Source organism: Trachurus trachurus (assembly GCF_905171665.1).
Source record: "Trachurus trachurus genome assembly, chromosome: 9".
In the NCBI taxonomy this organism is placed as follows: Eukaryota; Metazoa; Chordata; class Actinopteri; order Carangiformes; family Carangidae; genus Trachurus; species Trachurus trachurus.
In genome coordinates, this window is record NC_139895.1 from 6,889,409 (window position 1) to 6,908,886 (window position 19,478).

General features: G+C 41.2%; 1 protein-coding gene across 1 annotated transcript; it reads right to left on the reverse strand.

Annotated features, from left to right (window-relative positions):
* Window positions 1-376: 376 nt before the first annotated feature.
* Window positions 377-10,358, reverse strand: tmem175 (transmembrane protein 175). Its single transcript, XM_083979928.1, has 10 exons — window positions 10,040-10,358; window positions 8,191-8,229; window positions 7,981-8,078; window positions 7,821-7,872; window positions 7,141-7,176; window positions 6,694-6,777; window positions 4,966-5,130; window positions 4,798-4,876; window positions 4,572-4,707; window positions 377-3,034 (listed from the first exon to the last, which is right to left on the reverse strand). The coding sequence occupies exons 1-10, from the start codon at window positions 10,283-10,285 to the stop codon at window positions 2,362-2,364; spliced, it is 1,608 nt and encodes a 535-aa protein (XP_083836054.1). The 5' UTR covers window positions 10,286-10,358; the 3' UTR covers window positions 377-2,361.
* Between the last annotated feature and the right edge of the window lie 9,120 nt (window positions 10,359-19,478).

A 19,478-nucleotide genomic window follows, 5' to 3' on the forward strand; every position in this document is an offset into this window, starting at 1 on the left:
TCGCTCGTCTTTTTAAATTGATCATTTTGTGTATATTTTGTTTTGATTTGCTTTTGAGCAGAAATGTTTTCTAATGATAATCTTTAGCTTTTGGAGTGGATAATATTTAAAATGATACTGAGAGAGGAAGTATATGCTGTTAATATATGGGCAATACAAAGTCGTGTATAAACCACATTGATATCTTGTTAGGGGATATACAAGCTGTTTACTGTATGGAGGTGAATAAAGTTTTTTTTTCTTTAAGTTGTGTGTCATGTGCTTTCTGATGATCAAGATAATGATGATGAAATGAAGAATTTGTTTCACACTCAAACAGCTTCAGATTTATTCACAAAACGACTCTGTGAAGGAGCAGATGAGGTTTGGACTCAAGCAGCCGTTACAAACAAACAAACGGACAAACATCTGAGCATCGACAAGAGAAATCAGTGTCCAAACATCGTGTTGGAGGAGCGACAACAAGATTTGAGTAGAGGATGAATTGTGCTGCTTAAGAAGTTTGGAAATATTGGTAAAATGAGCAAAATACATTTTTAGATTGGGTGAAACTGTTGTACATAGTGTCAGAATGAAAAACAAAACAAATTCAGACATTTATCCCTCCATAAAATCATGAAAATAATCAATGTGGATTATTAAAAGTAACATAACATTAAAATGAAAAACAAAAAAGGCAGTAAGAATTGTTAAACCAAGTGACACATCACCAGTTTATTGTTGTCACTCCTTTATAGACTTTTTGTTGTTTTTGACGTATCAATACAACAAACACAACTCCAACGCCTTCCAGTTTTCCACTAAAGTGCATTTAAAGATTTGAGTCAGTAACATCAGCACAACAGGACCATTCATTCAACAGAAACAACAGCACCCTCTTCTGGAAATGTTGTTCACAGACCTCAACACAAACAGCAACAGACCTGCTTTTATGTTTTAAATAATATATAGATAAATAGATGACATGACATGACTTGAAATCTGAAAGAATTACATTTTCCTACAGTTCATGGGGACATTGAACTCCACAGTCATTAATAAAATACCACATTTGTTGAAAAGATGAGATAAATTACAAACAGAATATTTTTAAATTAGTGCAATTTGTAATTTTATGGCGCAACCAGTTCAGTACAATGTTGTAAAGTGCCCGAAACTGCAAACTTAAACTCCACACTTGTTTACTGACATTTATATTGGACTGGAGAAAAATAAATCAACTTCCCTTGTTGTCGTGCCCTTGAGCAAATACTTCAGCCATCAGCCATCATGTGTGAATCTCTGCAGCTGAATGTGTCTGAACATGACCAATGAAATCAGAGCTTTTAAAAAATATATATCATAATTAATTCAGGTAAATGCCACTGAGATAAAAATCTAACAACCTGAACATACGTGAAAAAACAACAACTCATGATCAGATGATCCATAAAATATAATAAATTACTTAATGGCAACGGAGACAACACAAAAGAAGCTTTAAAACATATAAAATGCCAAAAATTAAAACATTGCCATATATCCAGTGATTGCATTTTGTTAAAGAAAGGTTTAAAATCTTCATGTAGGCTATCTGAAGCATTAAATCCAATCACATTCTTGCCAATTCTGAACCTAAGTACATTGACTGTGGCCCAATCATGTGATCGGGGTTAGTGCCTAACCCGATCCCAGCGATCCCAATAAACGGTTCTGTATGTAAACGGGTGCTCGTGGATGTCAGGTGTTTCCTGTAGAGAAGCACCATCAACCTTCCTGTCATTGGGTGTAATGAGTTATAAAGGCTGAGTTGGACGGACTCTAGTTGGCACAGAAACTTTAGCTAACTTTACTTTAGCTTTAGATATGAAGCCGTCCTTGAAAGCAAGACAAGGGCCATTCGCAAATTTTTGACCTTTTCGCCATTTTCGATTGATTATTGGATTGACGAAACCAAAGCAAGGAGGAAGTACGAGTACGAGAGCTGTAAAGAAGGTTTTTGATTACTTGCTAATCACATCTAGCGTTAGTGTATTCTGCAAATTATGGTTTACAAGAGGAGAAGAGAGGCTTTGGCTGCCAGTGTCCTTCACTACTCTGGTCCATTTTTAAGTGTTCTCTTAAAAACCTTCACCGTCCTTCACCTTCAACATGTTTGGTCTCATCTTACCCAATGTGCACTGGTTCTCTCTTAAGGTTTAAACCACTTTAAATGCTGAAAAGAAGAAGAAGAACCTGCTTTCCTTTTTGTTCCCGGTTCAAACTCCCAGCTAATCTAAAGCGCTAACTCTTTCAGAGACCGCGTATTTCAGCAGAAGCCTCACAGCTCTGTCAGATGTCATCTTCAGTTTCTCTTTCTTGGCTGCTTCCCTTCGTGGCTAGCTAGGTCACTAAAGCGTTGAATGGCTCTCTGGCCTCGTCATCTTCCTCCTCTACGACCGTCCGTGGGTCGGGCCGGTCGGGACAGAAAAGGTGCCGAAGCAACGCTAGCCCGGCTCGCACCAGCAGCCTCAACACAAGAAAAGCAAACGGCACCGTGATCTCCATCAGGTGGAAGATCGAGGCGCTGAATTTACTCAGGATGCACGTTAGGAAAAACGTCCCTAAAGCTACGCAGGGGTACAGAGCTAGCTTAGCGAGCATGAACACGTGCTCACGCCCGCCGTACCGCACGTACGGGTGCAGGGTTTCCCGCTCGTTGTACAGAGCGACCACCCAGATGGTGAGCTGGAATATACCGGCGAAGAAAATGATGACGCAGCTGATCTGGATGGCTTCCAGCTCGTTGCGGGAGTTGCGCGGGAATTCGTGCGTCAGCTGGTAGGCTAGCGGTAAACCCCCGACGAACGCCAGCGAGAAGGTGTTGAGCAGGCCCATGAAGCGCGTCGTCTTGGTGACGTGGAGGAAGAGCGAGTGGTGGACGAACCAGAGGAGGCCGACGGTGGCGAAGGAACCGAAGTAGGCGAGATACTCGGGGCCGTAGGACTGAAGAGCGGCGACCAGGCTGCCGCCGAACTGCTCCTTCACCACGGTCGGGTCTGGGACGTTGTCCTCACTGGAAGGAAGGAAGGAACCAGGATGAAGATGTAACGTATTCAGGTTTAACTGGTGCATAAAGACATTACATCCAGTCGAAGCTGAGAGGTTATTCTGTTATTGCATTATCTTGGAAATCAGGCTGCACAATTTACTAGAATGTTATCGAGATGGTAATATGACCCTAAGGGCTATAAGAGTCTCTGAGTGCTAGGATAAGAGTGTTGTGTTGCTATGGGGACACCCTTGACAACAAGTCATATTCTCAAGACTTAAATGGACGTTGTGGTTTGGTCCAAGACCAAACAAATTCACATCATCAATTAAAGCAGAAGGAAGTGATATATTTGTGTTAATATAAGTCTTAAATAGTTATATCTTCCGACAGCAATCACTTACATAGAGTGTTTGGACTGAAACACGGGTCTGTCAGTCCCTCTGCTCTGCTCTGAGCCGAGGAGAAAACATTTATCGTATCCTACAGTTTTTATCCAATGAGGAGAGAGAACGGCATGCAGGGCTGTGTGTGCAGCCAAGGGACGCCGTGAATGTGGTGACGTAGGGACGAGGACTGTTATGGTGCGTTCAAGGCAGCTCGTAACTCGTGTTTTTCCGACCTGTGAAGTCGTACCAGTTCGATCTGGTACGAGTTCACGGGTCGGAAGTTACGAGTGGCCGTTATAGTGACTTTCACAGGTAAAACAGGTCGGAAAAACACGAGTGGGTTGCCTGAAACGCTACAAAATCGTAAGTTGTGACTTGAAGCTGTAATTTACGGTTTCAAAAGCCTACCTGGAACGCAGCATTAGCCAAAACGACCGGATCGCTTACTTCTGCTTTAAGAGAATGCCAATAATATATATTAGTACCGTAATGGTTCAAAAATGTTTTCAAACTGTATGTGTATGTATTTCCTTCAGGAAATGTATTCTCTAGTAGTTATTCCAAAAGTTGCTAACAAAACATATGGTGAGGCCTCATTTTATCATTATGGCCCACACCTATGGAACAGACTGCCTGAAGACTTGAGGAGAGCAGAGAATCTGGACATTTTTAAAAGCAAACTGAAGGCCTACCTTTTTAGCCTGGCTTTTAACTGAATCTTATTATTTTTATCGTTATAAAACATTTAATTTAATTTATTTTATTTTTAAGTATTTATTTATTATCTTTTTTATTCTATTTTAATTCATTCATTCTTATTCTATTTTATCCTATTACACCTATCTATTTTACTTGGTGTTTTCCCCAATGCAAATGATTGAGTGTAAGATAGCGTTTCCTTGATGTCTCCAATGTTCATCCAATGTTCTAAAATTATTGTGTGAATGCGTATGTGTATGTTAATGTATGTGTGTCTCCCACTATGTGTCCTCTATTTTCCTTTTTTTTTTTATCATGTGAAGCACTTTGAGGTGCTGTGGGCATGAAAAGTGCTATTACAAATAAAGCCTGATTGATTGATTGATTTGGGATACAACATATATAATGTATAAGACTAATTATTGAGTCATGATGCCTTGCTATGTAAAATACTAATAGGAAAGGAAACCGACCATATGTCGAGGATGAGAAGCGTCGCTACGATGGCGTAAACTCCGTCGCTGAAAGCCTCCACTCGCTCTTTACTGAGCGGCTCGTTGGGCAGGTACGTGTAGAACAATATGGAGTCTGGACTCTCAGGGACCTGACCTGAAACATAACAGGGAGATTTGTTTTTTTTGTTTGTTTTTTTAAATCATTCTGCTTCTATCAATCGATATCAGGTGAACCTCTACGTACCGATGGCTTTGTTGCGACACCACTTCAGACACTGGGAGATGTAGGGCAGGAAGATCACAATGGCCAACAGCACGTAAGACTGAGAGACAAAAAAGAGAGAGAACCAATAATCAATATTTGAACATTATACAAGACTTAAAAAAAAGAAAAGAAAGAAACATCACGTACCAGCTCAAAGAAGATGAAGGAGAAGATGCTGGCGAATAAGCACATGAGGGGAACTCTCATGATGACTTTGAGGATGTGGTGTTTGTAGTAGGCTTGATTCTCCGAGATCTGGATCTGTTCGTTGAGCAGGAACGGTCGACTGAAGGCGTACAGCACGATCACAGACTGAACCAAACCAGACAATACACAGGTTATAATGTCTGATTTAACATGGAAACATCTGTCAAAATAGCACCTTTAAAAAAAAACCACTAGTTTACAAAGTGCTTGACGAAAACAGGAACCACAAAAGACAAATCAATCACACAGGTGCCATAAAAGCATAAGAGACGACCAGGCCAAGTAACACAGTAACAACAAACTGAGACCAGGAGGAGCCAAATTAAAATGTAAGATGTAGTTAAAGCAGAAGTAAGTGATATATTTGTGTTAATATAAGTCTTAAATAGTTATATCTTCCGACAGCAATCACTTACATAGAGTGTTTGGTCTGAAACACGGGTCTGTCAGTCACTCTGCTCTGCTCTGAGCCGAGGAGAAAACATTTATCGTATCCTACAGTTTTTATCCAATGAGGAGAGAGAATGGCATGCAGGGCTGTGTGTGCAGCCAAGGAACGCCGTGAATGTGGTGACGTAGCGACGAGGACTGTTATGGTGCGTTCAAGGAAACTCGTATTTTTCCGACCGTGAAGTGGTACCAGTTCGATCTGGTGCGAGTTCACCGGTCAGAAGTTACGAGTGGCCGTTATAGTGACTTTCACCGGTAAAACAGGTCGGAGAAACACGAGTGGGTTGCCTGGAACGCTACAAAGTCGTAAGTTGTGACTTGAAGCTGTAATTTACGATTTCAAAAGCCTGCCTGGAACGCAGCATTAGCGAAAACGACCGGACCACTCACTTCTGCTTTAAATGTAGTTTATTTTAGATAAAATTAACAAAAGGGGGTTAAAGGGATAATTCAACATTTTGGCAAATTGGCCCATTGCCATAATCCCTATAGTCATAGCAGTAGGTTCGTTACCTTTAATTGTCGGTGCAAGCTATTTTTAGAACGGCGGAGCAGAGCCGTGAGCTGCTCAGAGCTACGCTACGGAGGCTCATGGGATTTCTTGGTTTCCCTCATCAAACTCATCAAATACACAATCCAACAACTCCAAAACGCTCTGGTGGACAAGTTGTGACCTGCACATTCACCACGCTATGAGATAATAACACAACGTTACCAGACAGAGTTGTTTTAGAGGGAAATTCATGCAAAACCGCTGATGCGCGTTGCCTTCAGGGACAACTCTGTCGACAACAACGTTCTGTTATTATCTCATAGCGTGGTGAATGTGCAGGTCACAACTTGTCCACCAGAGCGTTTTGGAGTTGTTGGATTGTGTATTTGATGAGTTTGATGAGGGAAACCAAGAAATCCCATGAGGCTCCGTAGCGTAGCTCTGAGCAGCTCACGGCTCTGCTCCGCCGTTCTAAAAATAGCTTGCACCGACAATTAAAGGTAACAAACCTACTGCTATGACTATAGGGATTATGGCAATGGGCCAATTTGCCAAAATGTTGAACTAACCCTTTAAACATGATAAGAGGGGATGAAAAGACAAAAAAGGAAAGGTGGAACAAGTGACTGAATAAAACCGTGATATAAAAGAAGACAGGAGCGAAGGGGAAATAAAACAATATGGAGGATTAATTATAGTTGTGGATATAAAGAAAAATGTTTCACCTGAATGACTCCGATCACCATCACACAACCACAGAACAGTAAGATCCCCAGGATCTTCTCAGGGAACGTCGCCATCAAAGAAAACTATAACAGCAAACATTATATTAAAATTATCTATCAACTATATTATGACATGTTTATACTACAGTTAGCACATAACAGTTTGCATGTTTATGTTTATGTATATGGGCCAATCACAATCGTACCCGAGAAGCTTAGACACAAATAGATCAAATAGAAAATAAACAAATACTGACATTTAAACCGTGTAGTAAACACAGATTGTCTAGACAGATCTCATTTGGGTTGGCTCTTTAACTACAGGAGTCGGTGTTTCAGCACAAAAAGATGACTCTTTGATGAGCTAATGTTTTGTCACAAGCTGTGTAGACATTTTTATTTTTGTACAAACGCTGATTCATCGTCCACAGACATCGTCTTACTCACTGTGTACGGGAGGAAAGTGATCAGCATCATGCAGGCCTGAAACAGCACAACGTCACATTAGAGAGGAGGAGGAGCAGGAAGTTCACCAAGCTTCAAAATAAAATGCTAAAAGTAAAAACACTCATTACAAGCCCTGAAAACAGCAGTTCACCTACAAACCTCTAAGTATTGTGAGTTTTTTCAAGTAAAGACAGAAACATGGATGTTTTAGTCTCAGGTTAATAATTTTAATTTTTAATTAAAGGGATAGTTCACTCAAAATTCAAATTCTCTGAAACTTCTCCCAACCCTTACGTCGACATGAGGGTGAGTAGATAATAAGTGAAATTTGAATTTTGGGTGAACTATCCCTTTAAGCATATTAGCCTTTGTAAATCAGTAAAAATTTGATTTAAAGCCAATTAATGTAAGAAAAACCAGTCAAATTTAAAGCCAGCCAAGAAATGTGTGTATTTATCAACTAGAAACCAAAAATAATAAATGTATGTGCACTATGTATACAGTATATGATAACCGAGTGGCTATAAATGCAATATAACAACATGATAATAACAAAACATTAACGTTTGTCATGAGTTCACTGATCCGTGTCACATTAAAATAAACATCTGAGACACTAAATATAGACGTTATCTAAAAATAAAATACACTAAACTCTCAGTGACATCAGAGACACTTACGAGGTTGAGCAGAGCGAGGCAGTCGTCGATCCGCACGATCACCTGAAATAACCTGTAAAACACACACACACACACACACACACACACACACACACATGAAGAATACAACACAACACACCTGGAAACATCTGCTCTGATAATAATAAGGAGAGTGACTGACCTGATATGAGCCGCCCAGGCCACCGTCACTATCAGGAAGGTCATAAGGTAAACGGCGATTTTAGTCGTGAGCAGAAGCTGAACGCTCTCCCTCAACTCCTGCAACACAAACACACCCACACACACACACACACACACACACACACTTTCACTGAATCCTGCTCGATAAAACACATTCAAACATATATGAAGCGGTGAAGTGAGACGTCACCTCGTTGTCTTCCATCTTCGTGTGGGCAACAGGTAAAATCTGTGAAAGAATGAAACTGTGTCAGTAACAGGAGTGAATGTACATGATTAAATTGTCATCGTTTCAAAAGCTGTGATTGGTTGGTCCTAAAAGCTAGATAAAAAAATATATACTTTTGGTGATAATGGGCAAAGGATGGACCCTCAAATCGATAAACTTAACCATATAATCTAATCTTATGAAGACTGAATGTATAATTGTAAATAATATTTCACATAAAAGAAAATATCTGTTAAATCAATAGTAAGCTGTACTTTAAAATTATCCTACAAAATGTATGAAAACTTAGGCCCACTTGCACATTATTCACATAGTGATAGTTATATTAATTTGCTTATATTAAATGATGTATTGCACTTAAACTAAGTAGCACAGTATTTAACCGATGCCTAGGTTAAACTTGTAGCGTATATTCTATTGTTTTTGACATTGTAGGAAACATTTTATCACATAGCTACTTCCCCTTTGTTTCCTATTTATCTCCCTTGCACATTTCTCCTTTGGAGCATCCTGGCAGAAGAATTTCCTTCGGGATGAATAAAGTTCTATCTATCTATCTATCTATCTATCTATCTATCTATCTATCTATCTATCTATCTATCTATCTATCTATCTATCTATCTATCTATATTCCCTTTTCCCTCCCTTCCTTCCTTCCTTCCTTCCTTCCCTTCATCCTTACTTCTTCCTTCTTTTTTGACCCAATCTGTTCCCTCCCTCCTTCTATCTTTCCTTCCTTTTTCCCTTCCTTCTTTCCTCCCATCTTTCCTTCCTTCCTTCCCTTCATCCTTACTTCTTCCTTCCTTTTTGACCCAATCTGTTCCCTCCCTCCTTCTATCTTTCCTCCCATCTTTCCCTTTGTCTTTCCTTCCTTCCCTCCTTCCCTTCGTCCTTCCTTCTCTTTGTCCTTACTTCTTCCTTCTTTTTTGACCCAATCTGTTCCCTCCCTCCTTCTATCTTTCCTTCCTTCTTTCCTCCCATCTTTCCCTCTGTCTTTCCTTCCTTCCTTCCTTCCTTCCGTCCTTACTTCTTCCTTCCTTTTTGACCCAATCTGTTCCCTCCCTCCTTCCTTCTTTCCTCCCATCTTTCCCTCTGTCTTTCCTTCCTTCCTTCCTTCCTTCCTTCCTTCCTTCCTTCCTTCCCTTCGTCCTTACTTCTTCCTTCCTTTTTGACCCAATCTGTTCCCTCCTTCCTTCTTTCCTCCCATCTTTCCCTTTGTCCTTCCTTCCTTCTTTCCCTTCGTCCTTACTTATTCCTTCTTTTTTGACCCAATCTGTTCCCTCCCTCCTTCTATCTTTCCTTCCTTCTTTCCTCCCATCTTTCCCTTAGTCTTCCTTCCTTCCTTCCTTCCTTCCTTCCTTCCTTCCTTCCTTCCTTCCTTCCTTCCTTCCTTCCTTCCTCCCTCCCTCCCTCTCTCCCTTCCTTCCTTCCTTCCTTCCTTCCTTCTTAGGCTACTTCTTCCTTCCTTTTTGACCCAATCTGTTCCCTCCCTCCTTCTATCTTTCCCTTTGTCCTTCCTTCCTTCCTTCCTTCCTTCCTTCCTTCCTTCCTTTTTGACCCAATCTGTTCCTTCCCTCCTTCCTTTTCCCCTTCCCCTTCTTTCCTCCCATCTTTCCCTTCGTTCGTCCTTCCTTCCTTCCTTCCTTGACCCAGGAGGACAACAGGAGGGTTTTAAAGGAATATGATGGATATTTGCAGCAAACCCCCCCCCCCCCCCCCCCCCCCCTGTCCCTGCATGCTGCTGGGAGTCAGTCAGTCAGTCAGTCAGTCGGTCAGTCTATGTGAGTCGGTCTGTCTATGTGAGTCTCACCATGACGGTGGCGATGATGGAGATGAGGGCGTCGCTGTAGGCCAGCAGTCTGTGTGAGGACTGGGTGCTGCTGGGGGGGCCACCACCACCCTCCCCCCCACCGCCCTCCTCCCTGTCGGACGCACTCACGCTCCCCAGGAAGGAGGAGGAGGACGCGGCTGCAGCTGCGTGGATCCTCGGCCCCTTCTTCTCCATCTCCTCCTCGACGTGGTGCTCGATGATGTCGCTGTCGTCCTTCTCCCCCATGGCGGAGGTGATGGTGGTGGGTCCAGGGGGGGGTGGGGGGGCACAGCGGGGCAGCAGACTCACCGTACGGACCCCGCCGTGGACGGAGCGGAGAGAGATGTTTGCAAACAGACGAGGAACAGCTGACTGACTGGAGGCGGGGAAGAAACAGGAAGCGGCTGCACTTCCTGTTCCCGCAAAGATCGTCTACAGCGGCGAGAGCGAGAGCAGCCACTCCGTGTTTATAAACCAGAACACCTGATGAATTTTATCATCATTTAGCTACGCAAAATTCTTTATTCACAAACAAAAATTCGCTAATTCTGTACCTAAATTCGCTCCTTTTTAACTCTCTGTTTAAATATCTCTATTTGATCAACAACAAAAAAAAAGCAATAGGCTACATTACGTCAGTGAACTCTTTTAAAAATAGACTCGATCAATGTTGGTCAAACAAGGACTTTTTATAGGGCAAGGGTATGAATTATTATGTTTTGTGTTTTTTTTTTTTTTTATCTTTCTTGTTTTTCTCTTGTAGTTTTCTTGAGATTTTTGGGGATTATTCTGTTATAGGCTATGTATTTTAGTGATTATGTATGAGTTGGTATATTTGTGTTTAATTTTTGTATGTTGTTATTTATTTGAGTCTGATGTAAAGGATTTATATCCTGTATCAGATATTTTTCATTAAATGTCATTAAATTACTGGACAATTATGAAAAGTATTTCCCCGAAACCTCTGACTAACCCTTTATTAATGTCTATTTTTTTTTCTTTTTTTAAATAATTATTTTATTTTATGTATCTTATCGTATTTTTCTTTGCTTGCTGTACCCATCTCTGACTTATTCTTAGGCTACTACTAGTATTATTATTTTATTATTTTCAAGCTATATTTTATAAATGACTGTATTATTGTACTGTCCCTCCTACTCTTTGATGTGCTGTTACACAGGAACGTATACCTTGTTGGTTTTGTAAAATTTGTTCAATAAAAAAAAAAAAAAAGGTGTTTATAAACCACATCCAGTGTCCCTGAAATATTTTGTTGCTATGATGAGCAGAAACTGGAATGGTTGTTTAATTTTAATGTGTTTCTTAAAAGACTGTGCTGTTTGTTAAATTAATCTTCGGCCAGCTCATTTGAAGCTTGGTATTGTTTTTCTTTTTTTTTTTCTTCTCTTTTCTTTAATGAAAAATTATTCTATGGCTCCTGAGGATCTGTTACGTTTCGACTGTAGCCTATTCAAGTTTGTTTATTTCTTTGATGTGTTGATGACGTAGCCTACTCTGGTCCTGGTTTGTGTGAGTTTTCTTGGTGTCTTGTATGCATGACACAATAATAAAATGTAAAATTCATTCATTCAATCATTCATTCCAACCAACCATACAACGCATTCTAACCAACCTTTAAGGCCTGATATGTAAATTTACCTATCCTTGATGATTGTTTTCAGATGGAGCACCAGAACAGTTAACAACAAATGTCAATGTAGCCATTAACACCACAATGAGTTGTGGAGTTTTTTGGCGATCCGTGGTGCTGCACGTAAAGTCACTTCCGCTTTCACTTTTCAGAACTGGAAGTTATGTCCATCTTTTTTTCCATTTTCCATTTCATATTGTCTAAATAGGCTATATATATTTAATACTGTATAATTGACAGATCAAATAAATAGGAATCAGTGTAGGAAAAACTCGGATGGAAATGACCAGGGGCCACCTGCCGTTGTGGACCGCCCACATCCGGGTACTAGGGCGCGGAAAGCGCGCCAAACGTATTTGAAATGCGGAAGTAAAAAAAATAAAACAAAAATCGCTGCGGTCAGCCCAGCCCTCCCTTAGAAATTTATCTTCTGTCAATATACTCGGATATTTGATTAGCTTAATTGACTTTATCAACCCAGTTGATCCAGAAAATATTTTTTTTGTTGGTGTTGGTGCTTCATGTGGAGAGAGTCGACTTCTACTGGTCACAAGGTAAAAACAAACAGTCACAAACTTTTGTGAGGCACTAACAGTAGGCCTATCAAACAATGACTGTAGTTTATATTCAGACTACATTTATATTAATTGGTATAAAACTGGAACGAACTAGAGTGTGTTTTATGTGTATCAGACATGTTGGCGCAATAGCCTACATTTGTAGTTTGTTTTTTCTTTATGTCACCTGTTTAAGTGCATTTCCCCCCCCCCCAATATTTTATATTATAAAGAGCTGCCATGAAAAGTAATATCATATTGTTGTCACAGGGATACCAGAAGCCACCTGATCTGAGGCCAGTACCACAGAACCAGCAAGAAAATGGTAAGTCATCATTATGACCACACTGTATTACCATGTTCAGGGTTATAGGGTCAAAAGAATCAGAACTTGTAAAGTGATGTTCACTAATAATTTGTAAACCTGTAAAGTACATGACAAAATCAGATTTGTAAATTATGGATGTGTAGAAGAGATTAAAATATGAACAGATTGTATCACTGTTGTAACACAAACATATAGAGACAACGGGCTGAAAGAAAATATTTTTCAGTCTTGATATAAATCATTGACCGTATTATATTAAGTAAAATATAAAAAAAATATCATGGATGTGAAGGGTGATGTCTCCTAAATTGTATTTTAATTTTGGACATTTCTCCTTAAATATGCTGCATGAAAGCAAGAAAAAAAAAAGGTGGTTGTGTGATCAGGAGGATTTCACCTCCACCTCCTCATGTTGAACCATGAACAATCCTGTGAGGAGCAACAAAGAAAAATGTGGGTAGTAGAGCAAAGTGAAGCGATACCTTGATCTGGCCCCTAGGGGACAGTAGCGCTGTGTGAACCGAACCTGAGTTTGCTCAACAAACCAGAACATTCATCTATTTATGATGTGTACTGTTACATTGTGAGTTTCTACAGCTGACGGGAAGTGTTTTACTTTTATTAATTAATCATCTCGTGTTTTGTTCTTTCTTTTCTTTTTCTTTCTTTCTTTCTTTCTTTGAGTAAGAACACTAGTGAAAGACTCTTATATGTGACATTATCAATGATGCATCAGTGTGTGAGCTGCATTAGTGCTGCAGGTGAAGCTTCATGTATAATTTGGTGGTTCAGTGATTTGCTTTCCAAACTATCACGAGATGATTAATATTAATAATAAGTTGATTAACATAGATTAAATATATGAAACCTTTCTGTATTAGTATTTCAAAGGAGGTTAAATCGAAAGCAACTGGACTTAGTTATACTATGACCTGGGCAAATGAGAATATGCACCGGCCTTTCTGTATTAGATTCAGCTTTTTTTTTTTTTACCATTACCTTTCAGCAGATGTGGTGCATTTTCCAGAGAAATATCACTGTCTCACTCTCACCAAGAGAAAGTAAAATATTCTAACAGTGAGGGATTTGAGTCTTTGGCAGCGGTTCCTCTTCACACCTGTGATCAGGTTGTTCCTCTCGTGTCCCCGTCTCTGTGCCGACACCGTTCAGCAGCTGTGAGATCGAGGCCAAAGCCCGGGGGCCAGGAGTCGGGAGCCTTCAGTCCGCCCGGTGTCTGAGGTCTTATCCAGCTCAGGCTGCACCGAGCCAGCGCCTCAGGCTGCACCTCTGGCTGTGGCTCTTTAATGACGTCTCTCCGCTTTATACTCCGTCCTGAGCCGGGCTCATGCAGGTGGATGTCAGATCCCTCCACTGACGGCTCCACTTGGTTCATCAGGAAGCTGCTTTAAAGGCCGGTGAAGTGAGATTCCTGCAGCAAACAGTTAATGCTGCAGCAGCTGCCGGGGGCTGATCACTGGGCTCAGGCTTAGAAAATCATCCTGGAAAAACTCCTTCTGCATAAAACACCTGGAGTTAAGATTTCCCTTAAAGTCTGAGTTCAAGTATTCTTAAACTAAGCCCTCAGGTCTTCTCTTAAAGGTTTCTCCTGTTATCCTGAAGGAAATACTCGCTCAGAAACCTTAGAGACCAAAGGAAGGGGAAAAACCCTAAAGGTATAGGGTTTGATGAATCAAACATTTCTCAAGAAGAGGTTCCTGCAACTATTTAATGATGAGGAATTGATTTGGTTTTTAATCAAATGTTTTGTTGAACCAAAGAAAGTTTTACACACTGTAACTGCTGTGCTCATTTTCATAGACAGAGAAGATTCAAAGATTCTCATATGTTGCATTCACAGGTATAAAATGGGGGATTATAAAGGTGAAAGGATTTGGGAATTGAACACTATCAAACATACACTATTGAAAAAAAAATCAACTGATAAAGAATTAATACCGCAGTTTATGATCTCTTAGTTAAAGCAGAAGTGAGTGATCCGGTCGTTTTCGCTAATGCTGCGTTCCAGGCAGGCTTTTGAAATCGTAAATTACAGCTTCAAGTCACAACTTACGACTTTGTAGCGTTCCAGGCAACCCACTCGTGTTTTTCCGACCTGTTTTACCGGTGAAAGTCACTATAACGGCCACTCGTAACTTCCGACCGGTGAACTCGTACCAGATCGAACTGGTACAACTTCACGGTCGGAAAAATACGAGTTTCCTTGAACGCACCATAACAGTCCTCGTCCCTACGTCACCACATTCACGGCGTTCCTTGGCTGCACACACAGCCCTGCATGCCGTTCTCTCTCCTCATTGGATAAAAACTGTAGGATACGATAAATGTTTTCTCTTCGGCTCAGAGCAGAGCAGAGGGACTGACAGACCCGTGTTTCTGACCAAACACTCTATAGAAGTGATTGCTGTCGGAAGATATAACTATTTAAGACTTATATTAACACAAATATATCACTTACTTCTGCTTTAAGTAGAAAATACAATAATTTAACACGTTTTAGATGAGATTATTGATCCAGACTTTAACATAATTGTGTCAGTATCAATGCAGGGAGAATGCTTTATAAAAGTTAAGTCTACTAATGCTCCTGTGTAGCACCCAAAATAAACATTACGCAGAAAACTTTGATCATATAACAACACTGCATGTGGGGTAAATGAGGTTGAACTCTCTTGAATAAACTCTTTAACCTGAGGAGCTTCAGCTCAGCTCATAACGTCTATGACGCCTCTGGTTTTGCCCTTGAGTGGAGAGTTTATATTTTACGCCTTTTTTTTTCTCCACATTTGTCCTTGCAGCCTTTTCATTCCAGCTTTTATCTTGTCCCTGGTTAGTCACATTTACAATCAAGCAAACCAATCAAGGCAGCACAGAGGGATGTGATAGTGGGAGCCAGTGGCTGACATAAAAGCCCCTTTTAGTCTCTCCAAAAGACATATTTAATGAGTGGGATGGCATTCAGAGCGTGCGAATGTAGCCTAGCAACTAAAAGAGCTGGCAGTAACCCCACACTGAGGTGTTTGTAAAGCAAATCAAAGGACGGGCGAGTCCAGTCAGCAGTGCACAGGCAAACCCACATATGGACCTTTCAACAGGAGCCATTTACAGCATCTTCAATGTAAATGAGTGTAATGAGGGTTTGATCCCAAAATATCTGTGTGCTCTTCAAAGGAAATACAGAGAATATATTGAAGAACTGGAAATAGGACATTAGATTCAGTTTTCATATTTTTTAGGATTTAATCTCGTCCCTTTTTTAAGATGTATCTGTTTTATATTGTGATCAACCTACAGTATAACCTTTACACCTTAATAATCCCTACAGTCATAGCAGTAGGTTCGTTACCTTTAATTGTCGGTGCAAGCTGTTCTGAGACCGGCCGGGCAGAGATACGAGCTGCTCAGATTTTATTTGATGAGTTTTGAGGGAAAGCCCGGAAATACCATGAGCCTCCGTAGTGTAGCTCTGAGCAGCTCACATCTCTGCCCAGCCAATCTCAAAATAGCTTGCACCAACAATTAAAGGTAACAAACCTACTAGGGATTATGGCAATGGGTGAATTTGCCAAAAATGTTGAAATATCCCTTTAACTAACCATATGTACATGTATTGATCAAACCCTATAGCATTGTTTTTCACTTTTTCTTTTACTTTTGACATGGTTAAAGTCAGGTTTACCTCAGACTGTTCAATTGTGATGGGTTTTGAAAGTGCAAGCAGGAAAGATTTGACCTGCATTTTACAAATGTCAGGGTTTCTCTTTTGAAATCACGATTGTATTTGGTACAGGTTATAAAAAATAGCATTTTAGTTGGAATTGAAGTAGGTTTATTGTGCTTGTTTCCTTCAAAGAACCAATCTATCACAAAATATTCTTTGTTAAACTGACCTGGCTTAGAAAAACCTGTATGCATTTACATAAATTTTGTTTTACAGTGTCTTAGAATTGAGTTGCAGTTGAGCGAGGCGTTCAAACCAGCGATCGGATCCTCCACTGATCCTGTAGCAGCAGCAGTTTGTACACAACACAGCAACAGCGTTAACACATGTTGAGTAAATTCATGTGTTTATGTTGGAAAATGACTATTGGCATGAATGAGAGAGATGATCCGTGGTTGTGTGCTGAGCCTCTCGTCACATATTGTAAGATGTTGTGTGAGATGATCAATGGTTCGAAACATCCCATAAGCAAACATGGAGAGAGAGGAGGAATAAAAGCAGAGTTTCGTGGCTCAGACCACACGACGCATCGATTCTGTGTTCACGCTGCTCTCTCCATTGATTGCGGCGGTTTGTCCTCAAAATGCTCTTTCACGGCAAAAGGAGCTTAGCTGTGTTGCGCGTGTTTACCTCCAGTTTTACATGGCAGCTGGCTCCAGGCAAAGTAATCCCCCCGACTCATTCAACATATAGCAGCAGTGGCAGACGGAAAGAACAATGTGGTTTTTTAAGAGCTGCAGATTAAACTCTTCATTTTTGTTGTCGTTTTGTTATTTTTTCGAGAGGAGACACAAAGGACGTGTGATGTTCCAGATGTGTCGGGTTTTTCCCCCCCCAGCTGGTCCAGATGTGTGGCACCACAATATGTTGGGGAGGGGGAGTATAAGATTGAATTAAGCTGCAGTCAGACTGGAGGAAGGAGTTAAGCCATGAAATCCACAATCTGCACCGTGTTATGTAATTGTCTGCTCCACTGGTGGAGGTCAGTTTCATGCCACTGTTTAATCATCGCAAACACTGACGTTGGATAAACGGCCAAGACAAAAGGTTTCGCTTCACGTGTGTCACTGTCAGTTTCACAAAGTTTGCATCCACATATCACTCACTGGCCACTTTATTAGGTACCGCACCTACTTACTAGTACGAGATTGGACCCTTTTGCATTCAGAACTGCCTTAAGTCTTTGTGGAGTGGATTCAACAAGGTGCAGGAAATGTTCCTCAAAGGTTTTTTCTTCCATATTGATTTGACAGTGTCACTTATCCATGGCGTGAATCTCATGTTTTACTGAATCTCAAAAGTTTGAGCTCTATTGGGTTGAGATCTGGTGACTGCAGAGACAGTTTGAGTCCAGTGAACGCACCGTCATCTTCAAGAAACCAGTTTGAGATGATTTTAGCTGTGTGACATGGTGTATATCAGACGTTAGTACACTGGTGGTCATGAGGGACGGACATGGTCAATAACAGTGCTCAAGCCGTGGCCTTTAATTGATGCTTCAATTTGATGCACTAAGGGGCCCAAATGTTGAGTTCTGTGATTGGTTTAGAGCAGATGCCAGCTTGTCTTGTTTTGACGGACAAATAACTGGTTCTCAGGAGGAAAACCCACTCCATGGTGGCACCAATTGCATCCGGGGTTGGGGGGCGAGGTCGTCATGTCCTACAAGACCAGCCAAAACTTTGTGACATCCAAGAAGTCATGCAATGGAGATGAAGATAAGGAGCAGCAGAAATGTTTCCGACCAACAGTGTTTGTACTGTATGCCAATGTAGGTAAGCAAAGCCAGCATCAAAACCATGATGGGATCTGCTATTGTCGTTCTCGTGCTTGGTGCGAGTATTGCTAGGGAAATTGAGACGTATGAAGTGGCTCTATTGTGGAAAACCAGCTCTAAAAAGGTTTACAAGTAAAACAATTACCAACCCATTCTAGGACAAGCTCAGAAGGTTAATCTCAGAGGAAACAGGGTTAGAGAAAGGCTGGGGGTTTGAAGCCAGAAACTTGGTGCCATGAGGTGCCAGTGCACGTAGACCTGTGATAGACCTTTTTTTCTGATGGTTGTAGGACGAAAAGGTCGGTGGTATGATCCCTGGATCCCTGGTTCCTCTGGTCCACAGGTGTGAAAGTGTCTGTGGACAAGGAACTGAATCCCCAGTTGCTGTCAATGTGTAGGGGAAGCACTGTGTTTGTGTGGCTGTTCAGACTAGAAACGCACTTAATAAATGCAAATATTGTGCACATCATCAACACAGACTGCCAAAAGAAACATAAAAAAGAAATCATGGGATGAGGAAGGTAAACAGAACCTCTTGAAACAACAGAAACCAGCCATCTCCACCCCAGGACAGGCAGTATAGGAACCTCCTGTCCTCCTAGCCTACTGCCCTTTCTGGGGTTTTGACATCTCATCAAAAGCCATTACCCTGGAGAGACACCCAGGTGGAAGCCCATCTGTCGAGGAGCCATCTCTGTGATAACACATCACTCTCCGCCTCTCATTTCCTCCCCCTCCTCCTCATCACATCCTCCTGACCCCCTTTTCCCCCTCTTTTCCTCTCCTCTGCCTCATGCCATCCCCATCTGAGCGCCGCTCACATCCCATTATTGAGACATTACTGAGTCTGGGATATTGTTGTTGTCAGACTGTGGACTCTACCCCTGCCTCCCTCCTCATGATGCCAAACCTTCCTCTTCCCCAGACATGAGCCCTGATACCTTAATCAGTTCTGACAGGAGAAGTGGCCGCCATCACAACCCCTGCTGTCTGGATTTGCAGCTCATCACCCTGACTTAATAAACCCTGTCAGATGTTACAGGCCTGCTGACGGTGCCACCTTCCTTCAAAGACCCCGTTATTATGACCACGGCTCGTTACAAATGCTGAAAAAAAACAGGGTTAACTCAGGACGGACTCTCACTGATGTGGAAATATGTGAAAATGGCTTTGAGTAAAACTCCTTCTGTCCACATCAGTCTTCAGGATGAGAGGCTCTGAAAGTATGAACCAATATCAACAATCATCAGCCCATCCTGCCCCAGTTTGCGTTGACTTAAAGGGGAATTGCCGGTTTTTACAATTTGGACCTTATTTCTAGCATAAAATACGATAATTTACTCTCCCAGATAACTTTTGAGTCATTAGCTACAAGTTGTTCCGACGA

Coding starts and splice junctions, on each gene's coding strand:
- tmem175 (XM_083979928.1), bottom strand. CDS start 10,285: ATGGGGGAGAAGGACGACAGCGACATCATCGAGCACCACGTCGAGGAG. Junction 7,177..7,820: donor GCCTCGCTCTGCTCAACCTC/GTAAGTGTCTCT, acceptor GTGCTGTTTCAG/GCCTGCATGATGCTGATCAC. Junction 4,877..4,965: donor CCTTCATCTTCTTTGAGCTG/GTACGTGATGTT, acceptor TTTGTCTCTCAG/TCTTACGTGCTGTTGGCCAT.